A 27,751-nucleotide genomic window follows, 5' to 3' on the forward strand; every position below is an offset into this window, starting at 1 on the left:
GAAAATAGTTAGGGTTAGGGGACAGTTAGGGGACAGTTAATTAGTCTCTCGTGATATTTTTTATTTGCCCATCGTAATTGCATTTTTAATAAATCAAGGCAATTACACACTAAAGTTTTAGTAGCAGAGGGTGTTGTGGTTGGTGAAAATGTTATATTTTTAAGAAGATTGCTCTAATAGAGCAAAGCAGTGGATGATTACATGAGTGAATGAGTTAGCCTATTAATTATATTAATATTTGTTTCAAAATTGAGCGAGTAGACCTTACTATAACAGTCAGTTTGGCCTTCAGGCAGCAATGTCCATTACGTATCGTAGGAGGGCGCCATAGTACAAAGAAACTTGAATTTGAACGTTTGCTGAACTTCAAAATGTATGGACGGTAATGACAAAGGATTAGCCTATACGATTGCTGTCATCGTTAAGGTTTATCATACCCTTTAAAAAATAATTAGCAACGATTATAAATAGATATTATTTGACATATTAGGTACATAATGTAGACCTAAAATTTCCATATATATGATACTTGCTTAGACTATTTTATCCAACACTCAAACAATCGGTTGAATTTTTGGTCGAATTAAACAAAGTAGGGCTGCGCGACATCTCCTTAACCCCAAAGATTAATTCGTGCACGTTTCCAAACCCTCCATGCAGTTTTTAATCCGCGCTCATTAGTCTACACTGTAACCTAATCGATGTGTCGAGCAGAGGGCTGATGTGCGGCGGCTTGTCTAGTCCACACAGATCTTCTTCTCTTGTCAGACAAGTTCCCAGAATAGAAACTCGGTGTGGCTGGTCTTGTCTGCCCTGCTTTTGGCGCTGCTTCGAAGATGGAGGAAGTAACCGGTGACGGATTGACCAACTGTTGCTGCTGCTGCTGCCGCTGCTGTGGAAACAACTCCAGCCCTGAGGTCTGGCGTGTTGTAATATAATAAGTCTAGCCTGCTCCAGACCAGACGTGTGTGTTCAGTCAACAGCAAGTTCGCCAAGAAATCTTAGCAGATGGATTTCTATAAACTCCTCCGTTTGAAGGTAAATAACTGAAGGGATGCATCATGTGCATACACGCAAAAATGTGTCGCTAAATGCATAAAATAAATGATCGCCTAGTCGCTGCTGATGTAGCCTATACTATACGGTCTAATCGGTGAGGTAAGCCATCGGTCATCAGCTGACTTTTAAAAGACGGGCGGTGGGCGCATGTCTTCAGCGAGGAAGACAGGTGCTTCTCACGCCGATTCATGGCAGAGTGGCTGGACATGCAGTCTGGACTGCGGTGATCGGAAAAACCTGTTGAACGTCTGCGGCACCGGTCAGCTTATTGTGTTGCTGTTGTTTTGAACAAAAATAAGCCATTAACACTGCAGATGTAACCACGTGTGTGAGTGTTTCAATAACTCAACGATGAACTACTGATGCTTCCCCCCCCAGTGCCTGTATGGTGTCAGGGCTCCAGACGTGACGCCTAATTTAGCCACGTTGAATCGTTTACTTAACCTACCTTCAAACCTGCCTACCCACCGGTTTCCCAATGCTTCAGTCGTCAAAATTGCCCTGGCAGCTCCCTACCTCCGCTGAGGCTAATTCCTTAGGAACCGGTGGATCCAGTTTGATCCATCCCTCTTTCTTTTGACGATTCCTTTTTAGTATTTTTTTTCCTGACCTGTTGAGTATACCTTGTAGACGAGAAAATAGAGACGAGATTCGTAGGCCTGCTCTTTTAACAATCAACAATATGAAACGCTGAGATTAAAACCAACACTTTGGATTAGAGGTTGTAGGGTTCTGTGCTTGGATCGGTTGGCGGGTACGCGAAGGAGGTAACAAAGCAGAGAGAGGCCTGTAGTAACTTTTATGAGGTTAGAGAGCCTACCTCTTCCTAGACCTTAAGTGACTGACGTTTTGGTGGTATTGTTGAGCATTGGCTTTTTACTACCTCCGTCCTAGATAAATCAACTAATTTCTTCATATTTTGACAGTATTCGAGATTTTGCTGAAATATATATATTTATATTATATATATATATATTTAAAGGTCTACTCTGTTTTTTTTTCAAGGAAGTGGGCTGTGCTTGAATATCAGTAACCACGTCCTCGGGGAGACACTCATAAAGGTATTTTATGTTTTACTTTCTGTCTGCCTGTCTGCCTTTTTCGTTTTTAGTTCACAATATATCTATCTATCTGTATACTTATCTATCTATATATATGTGTGTGTGTGTGTGTGTGTGTGTGTGTATATATATATATATATATATATATATATGTATGTATGTATGTATGTATGTATGTATGTATGTATGTATGTATGTATGTATATATATGTGTATATATATATATATATATATATATATATATATATATATATATATATATATATATATAAGGATGTATATAAGGATGTATGTATAGGCCTATGTACATTTGTGATTTAAAAAAAGGCCATTACAATCAGTAGAAAACAAAATCACATCAAATCATACAACACACTGTCAATAGATTATTGCTGTATTGCTTGCAAAATGTGTCTCAACACAGATTAATCTATACTTGTGTATGAGATTTGGTTATTCACTGATATATTGATCTCAAAGTGTTTTAATGCACTAAAACATTATACAGTGCATATATATATATATTTTATATTATATTTGTTTTCTTTCTTTCATTTTGCTCTTACATTACACTTGCATGCTTGGTTAAATTGACAGCTCAGTATGAGGAGGCATCAAATGGCATTTGTAAGTGGGCCTGTGAAGCACCTTTGAAACGTTCACTGTAATAATGGCTATGAATTTTTGTATGGTGGTTATATATGCTTATCCAAAATATTGGTAAGATGATAGTAGCTTTTAAAGAAGAGACAATTGGCTTCTTAATTGGCTATCATCTATCTCTATTATTTATTTTTCTTTATTTGATTTTAACATAAAATGGTCACATGGGCTTTATATATATTTTGTGCTGTAGTGCCACACTAAGATGACTGATAGCCATCCATGCATATCGATGTATTGTTAAATGTCTGCCTAATTATTGAAAGCCACCCCCCTCAATTGTTACACATTATATCTGACCTCTTGAACGGAATGTATTTTATTAATACATAATCGTTAAGGTTCTCATAAACAGAATTTGGCCAGCTTAAAAAGAAAGGGAATATGGGTTTACAAGTAACAGTAATTTAAATAGAACATAGTTGTCACTTCTCCAATATATCAAACCCCTGTAAGTAAAAACCAATCAACAGCAGTTCGGTGTTCCTCATAAGCATGACTATCATTAATAATCATAAGCATTACTCATTTCTAATGTTATGATGTTTTCTTGAAAGTATTATATCTACAAAGTGCAAACATAACTTCAACATTTCAACGCTCGTCCTTGTGATATTTGTTTAAATAAAAATAAGTAAAGTAAGAAGGCAAGGCAACTTTATTTATGTAGCCCATTTCATACACGAGGCAGACTCATAGTGAGCAGTAAGTTACTTGCTATTCATGCGCAACTCATTATAAAACTCTCAATTAGTTCTTCAAAGTTCAAGTTCAGAAAAGCTTTATTAAAAAATTGTAACTCCCTCAAGGGTGAGAAGGGCCATTGGGTGCTATCTGGGTGACCGTTCTATATTTATTAATTGTATTTATTTATTCATGTTTTATCTCTGCAGCGCTTCAATAGCAATGGAACCAGAGGTCCCTGTTGCTTACAGTGCAAGTAAGCCCTGTTATCTTTAATATCTTATGCCACATTCTCTGCTTCCCCTATGCTAAAATATATCAAAATAGTGCATGCACATCTTTTCTCAAATCAATTATCCCAAAAAACAAAACATGTATGCATGTATGTATGTATGTATGTATGTATGTATGTATGCATGTACAGTATGTCGTGGGGAAAAAGTACTATTTTCATGTACAAGACAATCCCTAAATGTACATTTATAATCATAGAAACAGAACTAGACAAGACAGGACAGGGGTTCAGCAATAGCAATGATAACATTATTCTCTTGAATATATTCTCTTTATTGATCCGATGATGGCGATCCGAATACATACATGCCTATTCCGAATGCACAAGAAGTAATACACAGTTGAAGGGATTTCCCCCCCCAGGGCCGGCTCCTGTTGAGCTATAGTTGTAGCGCCTGCTGGGTTAGCGTCCTGCTGTATCATGAAAAAGCACTGCTGGATCTGCATGCTGTCTCGCGCTCTGCCCTTCTGCTGATTTCCTTTACGAGCCCGTGTCTCTGTGTTTTGGTCTCTTAGCCTCTTTGCATCTCGACTGCATCACCTACAGCCCCTCTTTGTAACTTTCCCTGCGTGCGTTAACTTTGTTTTAAATGTATGTGAAGTACGAAATGAAAACCTTCCACCACGACTCAATCGACTCAGGGTGACCTGCCCTCCGTTTGAAATTGGTCTGTAGCGACCAATATCGATACAACACAATGAGAGGACGTGATATTCTGACTAAAGTTATTTAGAGCTGAAACCCATTTCCTTTTTGACTAGTGTGACAAATGAAAGGTATATCGCTGTTAGCTGACATGGTGGCTACTTGTTTCGTAGTTGTTAGGTTTGTTTTAGTCACTATTGTGTCGACAACGTCAGTCACCGTCTTTCCTGTGCTAACTCTGCACATGATAGGTAGAGCTAGTGTTATAAATGACATAGTTTTGCATGAATGCAGGTTGATTGTTCCCGGTCTTCTGAATGTCCAATACTGCGAAGAGTTTTATGTCATAGTTAAGAAAACAAATGCTTCGGGAGGGTGTCTCTCATTCTCTCTGAGAGCAGCGCATCTGAGGTTGCAATGAAAATTTTTATGTAGCACTGCCAACATTGCATTATCGACAATTATGAATGAGTGAAAACAGTTTTCAATTAATGAAGATAATTTTATTTAAAAAAAGTTATCAAGGTATTCTGTTAATGTTGTATTGCTTTTACCAAAAGTATGTCTGGAGTAAGCTTACTATCATTTTATAATGCTTTTACACAGAGCAGCAAAATATTATTTTTTGTAAATTATAAGGTGCAACATCATTAATTAAGCTTATAAATAAAACTATTGCATTAACAAAGGCATATTGAAGTCGTTTTCCTTAGATCAACTAAATGATTCACAGTTTCAGAAATATATGTACTCAGTGCTTGTTGCTAGTACTTTCTTTCTCACCACTGGTCACAAACACACACACACACACACACACACACACACACACACACACACACACACACACACCCACACCCACACACACACACACACACACACACAGAGCAATTGACACAGATATCCAGCCCCAAACATAAATGATTCAACATCTCTAACTGGTTAATGTCCATTATGTGTTCCTGAAAACCTTCTGGGTGCAACAAGGATAAAGCTTTGTGTGTGTGTGTTTCCGTGCTTTTGAGCATGCTTACATGGATGTGTCTTAGTGAGTTGTTTTGGTGTGACTTAAGGCAGCGAGTGAGTTGGACAGGAAAAACCAGATCCAGGACTGTGCAGATCCATAAAACCATAACCTGTCCTGTACCCCTCACGCACACAAAGGGAAACAATCCAGTCACACATTGAGCTCTAATCTCTACACAAATGGGAGTCAACAAATAACATGCCTTCTGTATAGTATGTGTTTGTGTGTGTGCGCTTTCCTGTGTGTTTTCACAAATTAATGCAAATATGTGTTAGGGTGCTTATATGCATTCAGACCAAGCTGTTTTTCTGTCTGCATGCCCTACACCCACCAAACACAGGAAAAAATGTAACTGTATAGGCTACTCATTGATTGGATACGTGTGTGGGTGTGGGTGTGTGTTATCTCATTTTATAGCCTTTCGTGGACTTAAGGTTATACTGTGTTTATTTATGTATTTATTTAGTTATTCTTAACATAGAGGGACAAACGCTTGACATTGTAACTCCAGTAGGCCTACCAATTACCAGAATGTGTGGGACTGCCAATTCAACATGCACTCCGACTTTATACAGCCATCTATTGCTATCAATAACGTATCATTAATAATTAGCTCAATCATGTTAGAGTAATAAACCTGCATTTCTAAATTAGTAAACATGATAACCTAATTATGTCATTATCATCAGAGGCAATCAATTAACTAAAACGTTTTGTAACCCACATGCCGGTTAGCTCCAAATCTCCATCTACACAAATGCTTACATTTATGCTCAAGAAATACACGATAAACTCATTCTATTAAAGTATTTTCTTATGACGGATCAGGATGTTTTTGAAATTGGAAGCGCACTCGTGTAGTGATAAAACTACATAAACTCATGTTTTCATCAACTAATCCCATTGCGGTCTTAAAACGTCTATCAAGGGTAAATCAGTAAATAGACCATCTTTAAGGCGTGATAGAACAACCGTCTCGGCTGATGGGGCTGCTGTCAACTTGCACTCTACAGTAATGGAAAATCCCTCATGACAAATCTGGGACACTCCTGTCTACCGGACGGCAATGCCAACTGATCGGCGTTCGGTCACCTGAGATTTTCCTCTAACCTCCGACAACGTGTAACCAGAGCCGCAAGGGCCACGGGATTCTTTCATGGACCACGTCTCCCAGCATGCATCACTCAGCAGAGCAGGGGAACAGTTTCTGAAGAAGAAGCTGTCACATTAAAGGGGAACATTGGAACATAGGCCAGACAATCCTTATATCATTTTGATCCACCTCGTGCAGTTCTGGAGCGCGACGTTTTCTAATTTATTGCCAAAAAAATTGATAATTGTGACCACGTATATCAATAAAAAATGCTAGATTTAATGCTGCTATGTATACATTCTCCTTTGTAAGTCTAAATTATTTCAATGATTTAGCCACGATGCTGCATCCTTTAGGAACTAAATACACAGTTTTTTGGTTCCTAAGGGATCCAACACCTCGGCCTGGGAGGTGAGAAGCGCGTTCCCCCGTCTCCTCCGTATTGTTCCGTTGACCCCGTTGAGGGGTGTGTAACGGGATAACGGGATTGGGTTTGTCGAGCCCTTTAGAGTGGACGCATGTGAGGCTGGACGTATGCTTTCCACCGCCTTTTAGCCGGCTACTCACTGGAGGAGGAGGAGGAGGTGGCAATCTGATCCTGGGGGTGAGGGACATCGTAGGGATCCCGTGGCGTAGTTGACTATCTGAGAGCTGCCTGACCAGCGACCATGACCTCCCTATCGGAGCTATCGGACCTGTCCGTCATGGGACTGCTCGGGTCGGCTCCAGAGGGAGAGGGCGACCTGCGGAAGGGAGTTTGAATTGTAAAAGAAAAGCACTGCTAGTGTGTGTGTGTGTGTGTGTGTGTGTGTGTGTGTGTGTGTGTGCGTGTGTGTGCGTGTGCATATGCATGTGTGTGAAGAGAGAATAAACGATATGGACGGATGCTAGGTATGAAAGGAGTTTGATTTGTAATAGAGAAGCACTGCTAGTGTGTCTCTGTGTTTGTGTAGTCGTGTATGTGTCTGTGTCTATGTCGGTGTGTGTTGTCGTGTGTGTGTGTGTGTGTGTGTGTGTGCATATGCATGTGTGTGAAGAGAGAAAAAAAGGATATGGAAGGAAACTAGGCATGGATAAAGAAAGAAAGAGAGAAAGAGAGAGATACTTTGTATGTTTTCTATGTACTTGTGACGTCCAGTGTAGTGCAATGCGTTGACGATCTGTGTTCCCTGTGCTCTCTGTGCCGCTGCCATCTGTCTCCCAGGTAACGGCCAGTGCTCTCCCAGGAAGGAGAACTCGAGAATGCTGGTGGACCTGTCGTCGAGCAGCAGCAGCACACCCAACGGAAAGGAAACACCCCAGGGTCCTAAGTCCCCCGGGGGTAAGCACTCAATACAAGCACCTTTTTGATTTGAATGCGAAGGGATATGCAGACAGACACTCCAGTCAGGACCGGTATGTAGACGTAGTCACATGGACACACTTAGAGGGACACACACACTGTATATATGTAATGTCTATGTACACATGCAATCATTAACATACCACTACAGAGCCACGTACTTTAAGATACAGTGATTCATAACGCACCCACACATATGAATATAAATATCTATAACAACTAATAGTTTGACATTTATTTCAGAGAAAAAACTGTAAACTGTTTTCTATGATTGTTATGCAGCCTGCCTTCAAGCACTTTGTCCAAGCAGGGTACTTATTATCGAAGCATATGTTGTCTGTTCGTCCTCCCTTGGTTAAGTTGTACTGAACATGAGCACATATGTATATCGAGTGAGGCCGGTGGTTTTCAGTGTTGTGGCAACCATTCGGTTCAGCCCGGTCTGACCATGCTCCGAATGGTATCGCTCTAGGAGGAGAAAGAGATGCAAAGGGGGGGGGGGGGGGGGGGGGAAAGGAAGCGCAAGGACAATCAGATCCGCTCCCGTGTTGCCAGGAGACAGCTTTCAAAGACGGCTCAATTGCTATTGCTGTGTCGTTATCAGGAGAGGTCCTTTTAGTGCAACTCCCCCACCACCCAACCCTGCCACAGAGACGCACAGAAAAAGATGAGCTGTGTTGAAGAAATGGTCGGTCTGTGTCATCTGTGGGAGAGTCAGGATATATTTTTTAAAGTAACAGAACCACCGTTTTTGAACAGAATTAAGTCTCTACAGCCGTCAGGGGCGGAGGCCTAAGGTGCAAGGATCCCCAGCTCTCCAGCCGAGAGGTAACCAGCTTGGGGTCACCACCAAAGTGCTATGAGGCTTCACCTCAAATTAACCATGTGTTTACAGTTCTTAATGATAGTCCCCTATGATGGAAAAGCTCCGAAGCGTCTCTACCACTTGTAAAATACGCTGTGTGTTGTGTTTGTGTCCACCACAAAGGATAGGTGTGTGTGCTTTCGATATGATTTCTTCGATCGAGAATACTTTCCCGGCGCTTTAATTTACACAAATCCTGTCCACACCTTGTGTGCAGGACGCACTCCTGTCGCCACCCGTGCACGCACACACATACCTGTTCTCTCCTTTCTTTTTCTATGGCTCCTCCCCCGCCGCCACTCATCTAGCCGGTCTCTTAGCCTCACCACACTCCAGGGGGGGGGGGGAACCCACAGGGCCACAATCACCTGTCACCCGTGCTGCGACACTCCCCACCTCGAAGGACTCACCACTAGGAACCTGACCAGCCTGTTTCTCTCCCTCCCATTGTCTGTCGCTCTATCTGTCGGGCCTTCCGTCCTTCTGTGCTTGCCTTTACGCGTGTCTCTCCTAGGGATCGACCGATATGGATTTTTTGGATTTTTTGGGATTTTTTAGGGCCGATACCGATGCCGATTTTTTTCATCAGCCTTAGCCGATAACCGATACGCCGATGCCGATTTTTCTTGAGCCGATATTTGGAGCCCATACTACCCTGGAAATCCAGAGTTCTCGCAAGAGCATAATTTGAATTTGCTCAGCGAGTCACTCTGGGAACGAGCAATGTACTCATGTATATTCTAGGCCTCCCCTGGCCCAGAACATTAATCAATCACATCGATGTACCAATATAGGCGGGCCAAAAGCATTGCTGTTTTACCGACCGGATACTGCAAGAGTCTTATCTATTGGTTAGCTCCACTGGTCTGGATACGTCACCCCTTGTATTCTTCTGATTGGTCGTAGTGTTATCCAATGGGTGTTATCCAGTGATATTTTCAAATGCATGCTTGCTGCCGCCCCCCGAGTTGGGCCATTTTCATTACGCCAAACCCTACAGCTTTCTAGTTGTGGGTCTGGATTTCCTGTGTGTGTGTGTGTGTGTGTGTGTGTGTGTGTGTGTGTGTGTGTGCGTGTGCGTGTGTGTGTGTGCGTGTGTGCGTGTTTGTTTCTTCTTGTCCGTTCTACCTGACATTTGCCCGTGTGTATGAGTATTTGTGTGTGTGTGTGTGTGTGTGTGTGTGTGGTGTATGTGTGTTTGCGTGTGTGTAAGTGTGTTTGCATGTATGTGTTTGCATGGTGTTGGTGTACCCTTCGTTCTTGGTTTTGGCGAGTTCATGGGCTATTCTGGACCAGTTGCATCTCAAAATAATATGCTACTACCATTGCAATCAATACTGATATTACTATCGGTTTACTTTCTACAGTCAGCACTGCTATTGCTTTCTTTCCTTACGTCAGTACTGCTATTGCTGTCTTTCCCACTATCAGTACTGCTATTATATTCTTTCCCTGCTATTGCCTTTTGTTTAGCCCTCAATTTTAAAACGGAAAATAACATGATCGGCGTCATTTATTATTAATGTTTTTTTGGGATATATTGACAATTTGACACAGTCGTTCTAGGGGTAATATGTTAGAGGAACAGGGACAATCCATAAAATTGTGCCAGGATCAACAGAGCTATTGGTAGCCCAATGTTTTATTGGGAATCGAGATGTCTATGGTCTCACCACAAATACCTTTTTAGTGGTGGTGGTAGAGCCAGCTTCTATCCAATACTTTATCCGACTCACCCATCAGTTTTCTTTTTTCCATTTTTCCGTCTCCTACAGAACCTGCAATTAAACAGGAGCAGGAGGAGGAGACGGTAGATGGAGACGGTCAGAGAAGCCCGGATCCGGAGGGGGCGGTTCCAACGGTGGACAGAGAAACAGGTTCAGAGGAGGTCACGACGGCCAGCCCTAACAACCTAGAAGAAGGACTGGATAGGACTGCTGATCAGCTACTTAATGGTATGGGATTCTGATTAGCACTATACTATGTTTAGAGTCTAGTGAACAGCTGGAATTAGGAGAATATGAGCTAAAAAAAAAGAGTGTTTTGGGCCAGGTGTTATAGGAAGGAGAGGGCGTGTTATCCCTATGGTTACGACCGACGTCATTTTTGTGATACTTTTGGAGTACCATCATTGTTTATAGCCCTATTTCGGAAACAAGATTCAACATAAAAGGCTGGCCAGTTGTAGCTCCACACATCCACACACACTTTCGCCGCCGTTGTCTCTTGGTCATGACGTGCCTACGTCACGAAAAGAACGCTACCTCTGTTCGGATCACGTTGGAATGTTGACAACGTGGAGTTGGTTTACGGAGACTGGCTCTATTTACTTTTACTTATTATTTCTCTGGCAATCTTAGTTCACAGTACCGGTGCAAAAATGGCAAAGATTACTATGTCAAAGATCATATAAGACATATAACCATGATTTAAACAAAACAAAAAAATATCAGTTAATCATTAGCCCTCTAAAGAAGAAATATCAATGTTTACATAGGTAAAAAAATTATATATTTTGCATAAAAAAATCGAGTTATATATGTGTATATATTTAAATATATTATATATTTTGGACTCTTGTGTTCTTGTGTAATTCTTTCTCTTCCTTAATTTCTACTGCTGTCCTGTACTTACTGCTGTGACGCACACTTCCTTATGCGATACTTAGTTGCTACAAGGAATCGACTTTATAATTGAATACCTGCAAAATTATTAATCTATTTTTGGCAGTGGGGTGGAGTGCAATAATTATCCGGGGAAAAAGCCCGAAAAAAAAACCTTCAAGGAATCCCCCGTAACCTGTTCCCTGACTCCACCTCAACCGAGACTGTTTCAGTTGTCATGGCGTTAGCAGCGTATTTCTTGTTATCTAGTGGCGGAAGATCGCGATGCAACGATGCAACAGTTGGACAAAAGCAGTGTTTTTTTCTTAAAACAAAACAAAACAGTTCCCTGGATACAGAAGTGACCATGTAGGGAATGGATTGAAAAACAAAATCTAGATAAGAATTAGTATAATCAAGATCTTTGTGTGTTAAATGGTAGAGCTAATTCATGAGTCCAGTGAAATGAGATGGCCACGTCAAAGGTGTCCGTGTTCCGGAACTTTCACTGAAATTCCAAACTGAGGACCATATGATATCACATTGCGGTTCGACATCCGTATCAATAACAATTCTGACCTTCATTTGAACAAAATGTTCCAGCTTAGTGAACAATCAGCAACGTCTTAGAAAATACTCTCGAATGAATCAGTCAAACTAGTTCACATTCATGATTGAACTCAATTCTAATATCCTCCTTCAAACAACTATCCAACAGCAGTCTTACATAACCTATGTTTCACCTTTCATGCCACGTTATTTCCGCCCATTTTGGCACCAATCACAATCCCTGCGATGCTCTTCTGTGTTCCTTCTCAAGGTTATTTCCTTGATATATAGCGGCGTTTTCCCCCTGCTCTCCTCGATGCCATTCGGGGTGTTGTACTGTAAAACGTGGCCCTCGAAGCCCTTTGAGACTGCAACAGTGATCAAGGTCTAAACACAAATCCAACGGACTTGACCTGAATTACCTTTGACCGATTGTTGGGCCCTTGTCCCCCCCCCCCCATTCCCTGCAGGGGACAGGCCCTTCCAGTGCAGCCAGTGTGGCGTGTCCTTCACCCAGAAGGGTAACCTGCTGCGCCACATCAAGCTCCACACAGGCGAGAAGCCCTTCAAGTGCCCCTTCTGCAGCTACGCCTGCCGCCGTCGTGACGCCCTCACCGGCCACCTGCGAACACACGCAGGTGAATCTCACTGATTATACCCCCGAAATCACAACACACACCGTTTTTTATCTTTTTGGGGCCATTTATCTCAAAATCATCTAAAATATTAGTCTGAACAATTAGTCCAGCCTCCCGCCGACTTCTGGTTCAAAACCCGAGGCTACTGCCAACCCCACTCAAGAAATAATAATGTCCTTTATTTATATTGTACATGGCTCATGTCCATTGGTGAATCCATTTCTCTGATATATAATATAACAAGGCCACACAGACAACTAAAAAAAATATTAGTGAAAAGGTTTTTCTTCCCTTCAATGTTTTCCTTTATTAGACCTATCATAGATTCATTTATGCATCACTCTCTCCTAAGCTACCTTTCTCAACTATTCAGACTTAATATAGAAGTTAAAAATATCAAAAATCGATATTGATAAAGAAATATTTTTCTTGTATGCGCTAAAATGAAAAAGGTCAGTTAGAGTCTACGGTTGGAAATCTTTGCTATGGAAGCGTCCATAGCAAAAGTCTGCAAATCATTGCAGCAGTCTGCGATTCCGAAATAATGGATCGCAGGAGGTGGCTATCAACCAATCAGAATCGAATATTCAACCAAGCCGTGTAATAACTAAATATATCAGACTCCAAACATAAACTACCTTGCAAGCATGTTGCTTTGTTCCAACACGTGATCCCAAGACACTTTGTCTTACAGATTAGATAAATAGTTGTCTGCAGCACGGACCACAGGCAAAAAAAAGTGGGTGTGTGTGGTGAGTGTGGCTGCTGCTGTTTCCGCTCACATCATCCCCCGATCACATCAGCGAGATGGGCCCCCCCTCTTCACTGGTAACCTTTGAGATCTGGGTTAGACGATTACATCCTTCCTGCCCAAAAAATGTCATTTTTTTCCTTGTGGGCCAGGTTCTTGTACATTGCTGTTATTTGTGTCCCTGCTCCGTGGGAAGGCAGGCTTGGTGTTCGCCTCATGCCCACTGCATCCGTCCGTTGACTGATCCCCATTGACTTTGAATGGGAACGGACGCGCAATGCATTGTGGATCAGTGCGCTGAAGGCTCCGTCAAAAAGTTGAAAAATGTTCACCTTTTTCAGCAGCGACGGATCTGTCATCCAATCAGATCACGTATGAAAATGTAAGCACTGTGACACTACTCAGGCTCTGACGACACTGGAAAGCTCCCCCATCCGTCAGCCATGCCTTCTGAGTCCTTTGACTGACGGTGCAGTGGGCACGATGCGCCCTCTGCTCCACATCGAGTCAAACCCTTACTGAGATCCTGGTAGTCATATCATCCGGGACGTTGTTCATCACAATGTTGCGACAGAAAACTTTGTTGGTCGCTTTTCCTGGTATTATTATATTATTATTCCCTATATTATTATTATTATTATTATTATTACTAGTAGTAGTAGTAGTTGAAGTAGTATTATTAGTATTACTAGTATTCTGACAAATGCACTTATTGTAAGTTGCTTTGGCTAAAAGCCTCTTCTAAATGCCGTAAATGTAAATGTCTGAATGTAGTAGTATTATTATTATCATATTAAATTAAATTAAAACAACTTTATTCTTCAATTCTGAATTGTGCTAACTTGGTACAAAGTTACAGTGAGCTCAAGAGAGAGAGAGAGACAACATACATAAGTTAAAGGGTCCACTGGTTTAAATAAGCAAAGTGAGTGATAAACAACCAAATTACAATCGTCCATCATGGTTGTCACATACACGTTGCTTATGAGTGTTTCTCAAATCATTTCCCCAGGTATACACCTGTGTAAAATGACAGGGGATCAGTCCACCGACATTGACTACCAGGACAATAGTGCTTTAGATAGGACTGTCTGCAGTGGAAGGATTACTCATCGCGTAGTGGCGAGACAGACACTGGCTCCCACTTACATTAGTCAAATGCAGACCAGTAGAGTCAGCAGCACTGTTCATCTACATGATTAAGAATAGCTACCGAAAGTAATTCCTAGACCGCCTATTCCTAAATATCTATTGAATTAGAAATGTCAAATATTAAAGTTTTCCATCACTTTGTGCTAGTGTTTTGGTGTATGTTGCGTGTACGTTTCACTGCACTGCAGTTTGAACTTGCCATATCTATCTACATACTAGTCTTACCTTTACCATGCGGTTGTATCAGTTTCCCACGAACATTTTTGAGGACAGATTTAGTATTGCAGCATGAAACCGATACCTGGGCTGGTGGTGTCATAACAGTAATCCCAATGGCAATGTACTATCAATAACCATGCTAAACATGATGGAAAGTTGTACTGTAACAGCCATGCAAAATGCAGCAGCTAACCACATTGTAGAAACAGTGAAACCATCTCAGTCTATGTCTTTGCTTGTTCATACTGCTAGTAAGTGGGCTGAAGGAATACACAAAATGACATGCACTGTATTCACTACATTGAGTGTGGGTCGCATTTTATCTACACTATTGCCATGTGGGCAATAGCGGGTTAGGTGTTAGATTGTCATGAAACCTGTCCTGCGAAGCTCTTTGAGACTGTCCCTGAGACTTAGTGCTAAATAATTACATTGGTATTGAAAAGAAAGCCGGGGTAGTCATGAACAATATAAAAAGATTATCCTGATGTTATAAAATGAGGAATGCTTGTACACACACTGCATTTCTAATTTCCTCCATCTACCTCAGATGGTAGTCGCTTGTGTGATCCTGTGCAGACTTGTATATTGCTGTATTTCTTAATGTGTGTGTGTGTGTCTGTGTGCATGTGTGTGTGCATGCTTGTGTGTATGTGTGTGTGTGCGTGTGTGTGTGTGTTTGTGCAGGCATACAGGCTATGTGGTCGCGCGGTCGGTCATGTGTGCGTGGGAACACGTGCAAATGTTTGCTCCCAAGTCGCTAAACTGCAAGGTGCAAAAACGGTTGCGCAGCTCTCACCCCGAACCAGAGTCCACTCAGGCCTCCCAGGGGTGTTGGCGGTGGGCTATGTGTCAGTGGGATGACCGCCTACGAAGGGCCCAACACCGTACAGTCTGTAGCGCATTGGTGTGCGGTCCTGAGAGGCGCTCAGAATGTCAATGCTGTGGTTTTGAGAAAATGACACTTGAGCACGAGACAACTTTGCTTCCTTTCCCGCCAGTAGCTCCCGAAAGCGTGAGCACCACTTTCTTTTTCTCTTTCACGTCGTTGAAGTTGTGCGTCTCTTCAAGCACGTTGTGAGGGAGATCTGAGTTAATTTGTTCTCATGAGAATTCTAAAGGCAGGGTTTTGAAACGCAGGCCTACCCTCCATCCTTCACCACCGAGCTTCTCGAGTATCAACCTTTCTTTACTTTGTGACCTTTTAGTGTTCTGAAGTGGTCTGGTTTCACTTGAGACACTCAACTAACAGCTGTAGGTGTTGACTGTTTGTTCCAGAGACTGATGCTCAATGTGTGTGATCTTGTGTGTACACACACCCAGACAGGCCTGTGTGTTTGTGTGTGTGTGTGTGTGTGTGTGTGTGTGTGTGTGTGTGTGTGTGTGTGTGTGTGTGTGTGTGTGTGTGTGTGTGTGTGTGTGTGTGCGTGCGTGCGTGCGTGCGTGCGTGCGTGCGTGCGTGCGCGTGCGTGCGTGCGTGCGCGTGCGTGCACGTGTGTGTGTGTTCGTGCGTAGGGGTGCATGTGAATGAACGTGGCCCACACATTCTGGGATCCGACCAACAGCAGTGGAACACCCGTGATGTCATCGCCCTTGATCTCATTTCGTAGTAGCCTAGTAACTCAATGGCCATGTTTACTATGCAACCTTTAGCGATGACTGTGGCGTGGAATGGGGGTGTGAATTCAGGACACGGCCCACTCTTTGCGCCGGCGGAACGGAGTTAATCAGCTCTCTCTCCGTTTGATGTCGGCTTTGTATTTCAGTCGGCAAACCACACAAGTGCAACTATTGTGGGCGGAGCTACAAACAGCGGACCTCGCTGGAGGAGCATAAGGAGCGTTGCCACAGTTTCCTACAGAGTGTTGGCATGGATCGCTCCGTCAACACTGGCTCTTACCCAGGTACTGGCTGTGTGTTTAAAAGCAATAGGTTGTGGTCAAATGGTGGACGAGCTCCATATTGATTTTTTTTCTTGTAGATTCCATTGCTTTGTGGTTTTTGGTTGTTTATATTCATTTTTTATGTCTATTCAATATTTTTTATCAAATTATAATCCCGGTCGATATTGATGTCTGTTAATAGTTGCTTAATTAAAGTAAGACTGGCATATGGCTTCCTCGTATGATACCAACTCAGAATGTTATGCATTGCACATTAGTGTTTTGTCAGTCACTAACGCCTCAATCTGATATTTTTGATAATTTTAGCCACTTTTCAAAATGTGTCCCCCCCCCCCCCCCCCCCCCCCCCCCTTCCTCCACCCACCCATCCGCCCACTGCCGTCCCCCCAGGTGAGGTCTCTAAAGAGCCCCGGGTCCTAGGAGAGCAGGGCTCCAGGGCCCTCTTCGACCGGCCCCCTGTCATCGAGAGACTCCAGAACTCTGTGGGCAAACGGAAGAGCACCAACCCCCAGAAATTTGTGGGTGAGTGCGTTAATGGTTTCCAGCCGCTCACTACTACAGCTTGTTTTGCTTGCTCTGGGGGGCTATTTCGTTTTTTTGTGTATGTGTGTGTGTGTGTGGGTGTGTATAGTATCCTTAAATGTGTAAACTTTTGGCTCATCGCAGCGGTCACTGTTGGTTTTTTTAATCTTTCGTTCAAATCCATTTGGTGAAAAAACTATTCATTGTGGAAAATAATTCAGTCTGACTTTAAAGCAAAGTGACTGAATGACTTAAACCCAAGTTTCCCTTCCGTCTCTTCCACGTCTGCCATTTCATTCTACACTGCTGTAGTAAAGTGGTGATGGTGGTGTGTGTGAATGCATGCAGGAACAGGGCATTTTCTTGACCTGCAAACCAAATTTACCCACGGGTATGATAAAGCAACCTTGAACCTTGCATGTTATACTGCTTAAAGGGTATAGTGTGATTTAAATAGTGACACTTTATAGTTAACATCTAGAGCCTCTTGTTCCCATGTAGTTGTGAACATTTGTATTTTGGTCTGGTGGGGTCGTTTCTATCTACGTGCATTTGGGGTATTTCATTGTGTTGTCGTGCCTATTAGGGTTTACATGTGACATTATTAGATATAGGGATTAGATCTAGCACGACTGCAGCCGGATGACAGAAAGGCGAGGAAATGTTTTTTGTTTGCTCTTGTGGTTTGGTACACCTGTAACTTTGACATTGCCCTTATCGAGAGAGCAGTTCACCGCTTCCCTGTTGTTGAGGGGTTAAGCAGAGCTTTTTTTCGCTGGATGGGACTTTCCGCATCATTAAACTTGAAAACACTGTCTTGAATTGTAAAAAAAGTTTGAAAAACAAGCAGCTCGGAAATGTCAGAGATTTGCCTCATTGTGCATTTTGAGTATCTCTTCTTCATCTGGATTGTTTGTTTCTTCAGTCTTCTAACATGTGTCATCTAAACCAACGCTAAGGTGGCTTCTTAACATCATCGGTTTGACTCTTTATCTTTGATCCCACAATAGGTGAGAAGTCGATGCGCTTCACATACCCCGAGCAGGCTTATGAGCTCGGGCTGAAGTACGAGAAAGAGGCGGAGGCCATGCAGGCCCACATGATGGACCAGGTCATCAACAACGCCATCTCCTACCTTGGGACCGACTCGCTCCGGCCCATCGTCCAACACCCGGGGCTCCCCATCTCCATGGCCGACGTGGGGCACATGGGCAACCCCCTGTACCACCACGTGCTGCCCATGCCGCACCCCCGCCTTGAGGGGCCCGTTGGCCGCAACTCCATGCCGCTGCTCCCCACCCAGCCCCCGCTGCCCCCTCTCTTCGGAGGGCACCCCTCCTCCAACGGCCAGGGCCCCTTCCTCAGGCACAGCAAGCACCAGCACCAGCAGGTCCTCCGGCTGGCCCGGGACAAGTCCCCCAGCAACGGAAGCGGGATGGACTCAGACTCGGCGCGCAGCAGTCCTCAGGAGAGAACCGGTGTCCACGGCAACAGCTACAACAACAGCGGCGTCGGCGGCGGCAACAACCCTCCTTCGAGTGCCGGCGCGCACGCCAGCCCGTCGAGGACGCACACGGGCGAGCATGCGCACGAGGTCACACGGGTCGCAACGGTGGGAGGCGGGACCGGCGGCGGGGCGCCCGAGCTGCGCCGGGCGGCGGAGAGGGCGGCGCCAAGCGGGGAAGACGTGCGAGTGTTTGGCCGCGAGGGCCGGGAGATCCGGGCGTTTCAGTGCGAGAACTGCAACGTGCTCTTCCTGGACCACGTGATGTACACCATCCACATGGGTTGCCACGGCTACCGGGACCCGCTGGAGTGCAACATCTGCGGCCACCGCAGCAAGGACCGCTACGAGTTCTCCTCCCACATTGTGCGCGGTGAGCACACCTTCCAGCAGTAGGGCCACAGAAACAGGGCGAAGAAGAGATAAAGGAATAAGAAGAAGAAGAAGACTCTGGTCCTCCAGGAGTCCACAGATGGGAGCACCAAAGGTGAATTGAAGAAAGATCACTGTACTCTATTTTTAAGCTACTTATCATATATGAAGGCATGGGCCAAAGACTCATTTTCTTTATTTGGTGACATCAAATAAGATTTTTCTGAAAAAGTAAACTGTTAACTGAGCAGCTAAACTAGTATTTTGTGAAGTGATCCACAAATACATCTTACTTTAATATTTATCTCTTTTTTTTTTTTACTGCACTTGACTGTTGGCCATTATCGTAAAGGGCATGCATCAGTTGCTCAACAACATATGGATAGCCTAAAGTATGTCAAAAATCTGTTATCTGCAAATCCACTTCAATCAAGTCGATTTCTCTGCCTCATTATGTGGATCATTAACTGAAAAGGGTACACAAGTGAATGGTCTGCTCATATACTGACAACTTCTGATTAAAACATCGATACAAAAGAAAAAAACATACAAACAACAACACGGAATTCCTGTTTGAGGCAGTTAACCAAAGGCTTGATATCCTTGGGATGCACATCCATCGCTGTGTCTGAATCCCAAACAGCTGAATTGAACCCGTGCTTCTAGGCTTTTTGCCCTGTGGCTTAGAAGAGGAACAGGGCCAAACCCAGAAGTACGGAATTTAACCCGCGCCTCTAGTCTTTTGGCCTGTGGCAGGGCGCAATCGTCCATCTTGAAGTTCAGTTTGAACCTGCTCAACAGTACAGCCCACACACTCCCAGTTTCATAGACACATGCACAAACAAACATTAACCCACCGCACACACACACACTTTTCAATGCCACCATATCGCCCATGGTGGAATATGACCTCAGAATAAGAAACGGGTTGTTTTCACAAAACGAAATGCTACCTTACAATCTCTAGCCATCTCTCAGTTCTGTGGGAGATCAAACCAAAATTGAACTATGCTAAGCCCTTCACCATGGAGGCTGAGGATAGGTTTACTTAGGTTTTGTACTTAACAGAAAACTGTATTTAAATGTCACCTCAAGGACCAGAACTTGAAGGAACAAACAAAAGCGGAAAATGGATACATTTAACCCCCCTACACACACACACACACACACACACACACACACACACACACACACACACACACACACACACACACACACACACACACACACACACACACACACACACACACACCACCACCACCTCTGTCCCCACACTCAACAAGGATGCAGGCTTGTCTGCTATTCCATTGTTGCTCTTTATGCCCAACCACTGCAGCAGAAAGCCGCTGTGGGGTTGAGTAAAGATAGCCATCATTGGGTCTTATTGGGCCTCCGCAGGCCGAGACAGACCCGGCCCCCCGCCACAGACCCCAGTCCCAGCTCTATCGTCGTCCCTGGCGAACAAGAACAACAGAAGACACTTGCGCTGCATAATAGCGTGCGGTTAACGTTCGATCAGCAGAAGGTACACGCGTGCTGTATCCTGTGTAGGCTTTCGGCCCGCAAACCTCGCAAACAGTTGATCAGGTCAAGTTTGAAAGAGGTCGGGTGTCGCGTCTGATGCCTTTTATCACTTGTGATCAAATAAGGCAGCTGTTTAAAGTTTTAGGATATCTTATTTGTTTGCTTTGTTTACATATTGTCTAGTCTGTCTTTCGTTCAAAGAGTGGCCAGGTAATGCACATCTTTCGCCTGTAATGGATAAGGCATTGGCGTATATTAATGCCCCCCGCAACCAGGCTGGGAGTATTTACATTCCTTTCATGCATTATGATTAGCATGATATCATACACTCTTCTTGACCATATTTGTTTTACCCATTTATTTATATTAATCTCTTTAACATGATTGGTGTTTGGAGGAAACCAATTGAGTATTGACGATACGATTGACTATGGCATGAATTATTGACGAAGGTCAGATGTTATGACAAATTAATTAATTATGGATAAACATAAAATATTGTTGATTAGGTGGAAATCATTTAACATTTATCATTTCGATATTTAAAGGGGACCAATTCTCTGGAACATGTAACATTTACAGTTGGAGGCTAGTTATATACAAGTTATAGCCATTTGCTATACACAGTAACAACTCTTTACCTTATGAAGCTAAGTGAACAAAATAAATCTTTATCTGATGAGGAGCTTACTTGAAACGAAAACATCATTATTATTCTACAAATTTGTGGACCATTTTTATATATTGTACATACATTTTTTAATCTATTTGTGTTGAATGCCTATTTTCCTCAGAAAAAATACATATTTTTGTGACATATCTGGATATTTTTGTCATTTTAATTGACAAAAATGCCAGGAGGCGAAGGTATACAAAATCGAATTTCTGGTTATACAAATATTTACTATTACACATAGACCTTGTGTTTTCTGAATGTTTGATCATATCTCATGATGAATTTGTTCTAATGGGAGGGTTCTCAGGTATTTGCAAAGGGAAGTTTGTTCGTATTTTTCCAATGTGTAATTATGAATGTTGTAATGTTTTTTGTTGTTTGCAATCTCTTTGACCTAGTCTTGTCTGAATGATGTAGAAATGGATTCATTTTTATTTTAAGTACTGCCAACAACCCTCAAAAGTCATGAAGATACTTGGCTGTGAATAATGCAATGTCATTTTTAAAGGCAATGAGCCGACTACTATTCACATAATGGAATCTTTAGATATGAAGTTTGAACAATGAAACTCTTGCACATGATCTGAGTGTCGTCCTACAAATGTGTCCGGTTTTGTTTCTTTTACTGCAAACTGATGCATTGTTTTGGTTGTATTACCAAAACCATGTTGTAAACCATGCCATTGTCAAAATCATTTAAATAAAATTATACCGTTTTTCTTTAAGTAATTCCAGTAGTTTTGATTACTTTTTGGCAATCTTCTATCTTATAACACCTTCTAATCATTCTTTCAATCTTGACACAAAAAACTAAACGAAAGCAATGTTGTATAGGAATTTGTATGCAAATCCCAATTGTAATTTCATACTACGGATTGGAAAAACCTGCGTTGGTGGCCTAGGGTTCCTTGTCATGATCCGATTTGACCTATGCATGATTCAAGATGGTGGTCTGCTCCATCCTCTTATAAAGATACTGCAGGTTATTTAAACAAAAACTCCTAACGCCATATAAATTGGCCTGTTCTACACTATCCCTATGATTAGATGATAGGGATATTGAAGCCTGTTGTGCTGAATGACAACGCCATCATGGCTATATACGTACGTTGGTACTGAGAGCTGAACGCACTGCATATAAAGAAACCACATGCTAATAGACAAAACAAAAGCAAATTAAGAAATCATGTTGAACAATCCAGACATAACACATTACAGAAATTTGCTGCAATTACATTGTGTTCATTACTTTTTAAGTGTCCCTGGAAACACAATGTCATTTGGTGTAATTGCAGCGCTTTTCTTAGTAAGTATTGTGTCTTTGTTGTGTTGTGTTGTCTGAATTTGAAACATGTTTCCTAATTCTACGCATCCATTGTCAAATTGATTTCTTTATCTGTTTTGTCTAGGTTTATGTGTTTTCTTAAGTTGCAGCGTCTTAAGCCCTCAGGGACAAGGTATATATCTTGTTCGGCTAACTGCAAAACGTTTATTGATGATGTTTATTGAAGTAGATGTTTATTGAAGTAGATGTATATTGGCTGTAAAGCAGACTTCAGTTAGCAATCGTAGAAGACATGATAATCTAATAGCAATATTAGATTATGGTTTGCTTCAATCACAATAACAACATATATTTTGAATTGTGTAGCTCCAAATTCGATAAGGTAACGTAGGCAACTGCCTAAGGTTTCCAAAAAAATGCATGCAGCTCCAATGACATTGAAAAGAACAAACAAGTTCTAACCTATCCTGGTTACTGTGAAACACAGGCAGCACTAAGAGACTTAAATCTATCAATGCTGGCCCTGCTCCAGATCTCCTCGTGTTATTGCTAGCGCCAACTGTTGGTCTGCGTTGAACCAATCACTGTTGAACAGATCTTCTCTCAGGTCAGATTTGAAGTGTTCTCGCTATTACGCTGGCAAAAATGTAAATCCTCCCTTCCTGTGAATTTTGACAGAGACGACGAGGCTGAAAACAAGATTTTGCTCCCTGTTCCAAGTATTTTTTGTTTTACTATTTATTCTGCCCATACTGTGGTGAGAACTGCTTCTGCATGTCTCACCGTCAGGTTTGATATATTCTGCCAGTACAGTGTTGGGAGTCCGGCAAGTCGTAGGCAGGTCCAAAGTCCATTCATTGTCATACCCGGCAACTCTTCTTGGTGGCTGAAAATAGTAGGTTACAACGGTGAATGATTGAGGTCATGTTAATTGGTTATGAGAGGTTTCAAAACGTAAACTGGCCAGGCCAATGAAACTCAACCAAGGCCTAAATCATGGTTAAAGGATACTTTAGGGACAGGTTGGACCAAATGTAAAAAAAAGACTTTCTTTGGACAACATGCAAAATGTTATCGAAATACATGCATGTGTACTGTGTCTGAGGTTTCATGCATCTTTATTAGGTGCTATAGAAAGGTAGATAAGTAATAATACAAAAAGGAATTTGTAAAGATTTTACTCTTCCTTATTTTTTCCTTAGTTTAGCAGTACAGCAGTATTTAACATACTTGCTCATTTTAGTTCCTTGATTCTTTTACTAATTTCTTTGTCCATTTTCTTTAGTACCTTTGATACCCTTAAGTGGATGACTTTGAGTTGGTGGAAGCCTGTATATTTTAGTATTGTGTACAGACTGCCTGCCCAATAGAGTATCAGTTTAAACGCCTTGAATAATTGTCTTATTTCCCAGTCCCCTATAATTCAGTAGGTCATAACAAAGTTCAACTGAAAGCATTATTGAATTAAACTTTTTAAGATGGCCATATGGCCATAATTATATTCCGGTGTTGTAGAGTGTGATCAACTTAACCACTAGTACTCAGCCAGCCTTATATTTTAAGTAATTGTTCTAGAGGACGATGCCAACAAATATGTTTTTAGTTTTTCTCTTGTATCTCCACGAGTGTGTTCAAAGTTTGACTCCGGTGTTTGTGAACAGGTGGGTGCCTGTTGAAGCCTGTAAATGTCAGATCAATCTTTTGTACTCCCTCTTGCTTCTTTAATCTCTTCCACTCTCAGACACTCCATCATATGTACACATAAGCACACAATGTGCATGCCTGTACGGACGCACATGCACACATCAGGCACACACACGCGCACATGTATGCACATGTACACACACACACACACACACACACACACACACACACACACACACACACACACACACACACATAAACACACACTAAGAATACACGTGTGTGCACAGAAACTACACTCACACACACAAAAACACATTCATGCGCAAACACTGAAACACACACACACACACACACACACGCACGCAAGTTTCAACAGCTACAAGCATCAAATCTTTCTTGTCATCTTGAAAAGGTGAATCCCACCATTACCTGCCTTTCGGTTTGTTGTTTGTTCATTCCTCTGTAGGATGTATCTCAGTTTGACTCATAACCAGTGACAAGAAATCAACCTTCTTCCAGAACATAGCCATTTCGAATGAGCTTAAAGTCCCTTGAAACATTTTTGGGACGCATCGTGAGGTCAGGGTGTGGGGACATGACATTTCCACTAATAAAACACAGTATTAGCCAATATGAGCCAAACATGTCTTGCAATTGTAAAATGAGGACTTTTCATTAAAAAATCCTCTCAGATAATCAGAAATAACTGGAGGTGTCAAAGGGCGCAGACACACACACACACACACACACACACACACACAGAGACACACACACACACACACACACACACACACACACACACACACACACACACACACACACACACACACACACACACACACACACACACACAGATACTGTCAAATACAGACACAATCACACCGTCCACTCACACACCACCCACTCACGCCCACTCACATACTTCCCTTTAAAGCTGTAAATATGTTCTCTGTTCAATATATATATATATATATATATATATATATATATATATATTGTGGCAAGGGTGGAGATAATTACAAGCAGTGAACACAATATTAACATCAGCCTAAACAAGGGCCTTTTTGCACCTTCTTCATTCATATTAGACTATTTTCACAATTATTTAATTAAATATATAACCAAAGCTGTATGCTTTACGCAGCGTGTTGCTTGTCTTTAGTGCAAGCCTTGAACAGCCAGCTCTCAAAGGTTTTAGACAATGAAACGGAGGCACTCTTGATCGTTTTTTGAAGCCTGAATGTTTCTTCCTGCAAACTGTTGTGCAATCAGTGTGGCGACTCCCAATCCTGTTTTTCCTGCCAGGTGATGGTTGATGTTTGGACTAGCTTTGTACACCATAACTTACACACACACACACACACACACACACACACACACACACACACACACACACACACACACACACACACACACACACACACACACACACACACACACACACACACAAACACACAAACGTCCTTATCTTATCACACATCTCTGTATACGTATTTTGCCCTCAAATTTACACACACATGGTATCCTTGAATACAAAGGAAAAGTTGAGGGTCCCTTTTTTAGGGCCCGTTGAGGGCACACTTCTAGCCTGGGAAAAGCAGGAGCTGGGGATGTCTGAACAACATCCAGATAAAAACGCCTAGAGCTCTTGGAAGACATTGAGGGAAGATGGTATGGGGTAGATATGCTACCGGTTAGCAAAAATGTGCTAACACCAACCAGAAAAGACATGTCAGTCCCAGTGATTCAAAACATAAGGTAACCCACATAACACGCATAACCTACCGGTTAGCCATGACATACGGAAGCACATTGTCCCATTTACTTTTTATGTGAAGCCGTTCTTTTGTTTTGTTTCTCATCAAGAGGGACAGCTTTTTTTTGTATCTCACAGTACATTGCGGGGAGTATCGACCTGGCATCTCTGCAAAGTCTTCTGGGTAATTTGTTGGTTTGTGGTGAGGAGCTCAAAGGGGGGGCGGGGGGTGTGGGGGGTCGCTGGGTTCGTGTGGGGAGGAAGTTGGACTGTGGGGGAACTTCCACTTTCCTTCCCTTTTGAGCTACCCAGCATAAGAAGGCTGTTGTAACATCAGACAGACAAGCAGGCCTCAGAGGCAGCCTGCAAAAGACTGTTGGAAAGAAAGAAGTGATAGCAATAAAATAAAAAATAAAAATACAAATTCCAAGATCTCTTGAGAGAGAGAGAGAGAGAGAGAGAGAGAGAGAGAGAGAGAGAGAGAGAGAGAGAGAGAGAGAGAGAGAGAGAGAGAGAGAGAGAGAGAGAGAGAGAGAGGGGCTGCCAAACAATCCAACCGTACGAGGATAAAAAGATAATCAGACACCCCCCCCAAAACTTTTTTACCTCCAATATTCTGATTTATTTCCATTCTCATAAGAGAGGAATTGGTTTGCTGCCGTTGTCTCCTTTTTTCACAATCCTATGCTTTTTTGTTTTGAACAAACGGAGGGAATCAAAAAGACGTTGTTCAACTTGGACCTGAGCGACGTAAAAGTCAAGGAAGTGGAGACATTTCAAGAGAAGATAATGGTTTCAGCTCAAACTTAGGGAATGAAAAGCTCTTGAAGAAAAATATGTTTAGAAATTGTGAACTTAGCTTAACAAATATTTGGCAAACATTTGATCAGTAAATTCCTTTGTTGTACTTTATTTCATATCAGAGTTTGTGCTTGTCTTAAAGGAGGCTGCTCACTGCTCAATACTTGAGCAGTGTCTTCTGACAGGAGCAGTTATCAATATGAATCAATACTAATTGATCTCATAACGTTCAATTATTGGAGAAGCCAAGGCAAAAGAACAACTCAGTGACACACACACACACACACACACACACACACACACACACACACACTCTCTCTCACTCAGACGGACACATACAGACATATAGGCTACCGTTGCCCTTCCTTCTTCCTCTTACTCTATCTCTCGCTTTCACTCAATCGGTCTGTCTGTCTCTCCCTTTATCTCTTCCACACACACACACACACACACACACACACACACACACACACACACACACACACACACACACACACACACACACACACACACACACGTGCGCGTGCATGTGTGTGTGTGTGTGTGTGTGTGTGTGTGTGTGTGTGTTAGGTATATATATATATAGAGAGAGAGAAATAGTGAGAGAGAGAGTGTGTAGGAGAGAGTGAGAGAGAGAGAGAGAGAGAGAGAGAGAGAGAGAGAGAGAGAGAGAGAGAGAGAGAGAGAGAGAGAGAGAGAGAGAGAGAGAGAGAGAGAGAGAGAGAGAGAGTGAGAGAGAGAGAGAGAGAGAGAGAGAGTGAGAGAGAGAGAACTAGAGCAACAGAGACATCAACAGCAGCGGGAGAGAAACCGAGAGAGAATGCATACGTAGGCCTGCTGGAGCAGTGCACCTGCCTCGGTAAACACAGTCAACCATGAGCTTTGAACTGGGGAGGGGGGGGGGAAACCAGATTGAATGTGACGACCATCGCACTCACAGCCGAGTGTGCAGTCGAGGAGCCGGTGCAGTGGGGATGTGAGGTTGCGGCGGTTAGACACAAATGGATGCACAGCTGCCACGAGCTGAACTGAAAACAGGAAGCAAACGTGTCACAAAATGTGTCGAAGGTAAAAAGGACCGAGGGTGGCCTCTGTGGTTGGATGATCATTACCAGTT

The 27,751-nt window shown here is 42.6% G+C and overlaps 1 protein-coding gene across 3 annotated transcripts; it reads left to right on the forward strand.

Annotated features, from left to right (window-relative positions):
• The first annotated feature begins 314 nt into the window (after positions 1–314).
• On the forward strand, positions 315–21,874 carry ikzf2 (IKAROS family zinc finger 2). Of its 3 annotated transcripts, none has more exons than XM_030343409.1 (9): positions 318–1,038; positions 2,065–2,120; positions 3,677–3,723; positions 7,729–7,845; positions 10,507–10,686; positions 12,354–12,521; positions 16,410–16,547; positions 16,938–17,069; positions 18,080–21,874. In XM_030343409.1, exons 3-9 carry the CDS (start codon positions 3,690–3,692, stop codon positions 18,967–18,969), a joined length of 1,659 nt encoding a protein of 552 aa, XP_030199269.1. In that variant the 5' UTR covers positions 318–1,038; positions 2,065–2,120; positions 3,677–3,689; the 3' UTR covers positions 18,970–21,874. The 3 variants fall into 3 exon arrangements, with proteins under 3 accessions (XP_030199271.1, XP_030199269.1, XP_030199270.1); XM_030343410.1 differs by lacking the exon at positions 318–1,038 and adding an exon at positions 1,169–1,826; XM_030343411.1 differs by lacking the exon at positions 12,354–12,521 and having other exon boundaries at positions 315–1,038.
• The last annotated feature ends 5,877 nt before the right edge of the window (positions 21,875–27,751 follow it).

Source organism: Gadus morhua, chromosome 20 (genome assembly GCF_902167405.1).
Source record: "Gadus morhua chromosome 20, gadMor3.0, whole genome shotgun sequence".
In the NCBI taxonomy this organism is placed as follows: domain Eukaryota; kingdom Metazoa; phylum Chordata; class Actinopteri; order Gadiformes; family Gadidae; genus Gadus; species Gadus morhua.

Excerpts from the sequence above, each read along its gene's own strand:
- ikzf2 (XM_030343409.1), top strand. The coding sequence starts at position 3,690 with ATGGAACCAGAGGTCCCTGTTGCTTACAGTGCAA. Across the intron at positions 10,687-12,353 it reads TGCTGATCAGCTACTTAATG|GGGACAGGCCCTTCCAGTGC; the intron begins GTATGGGATTCT and ends CATTCCCTGCAG. Across the intron at positions 12,522-16,409 it reads CCACCTGCGAACACACGCAG|TCGGCAAACCACACAAGTGC; the intron begins GTGAATCTCACT and ends TTTGTATTTCAG.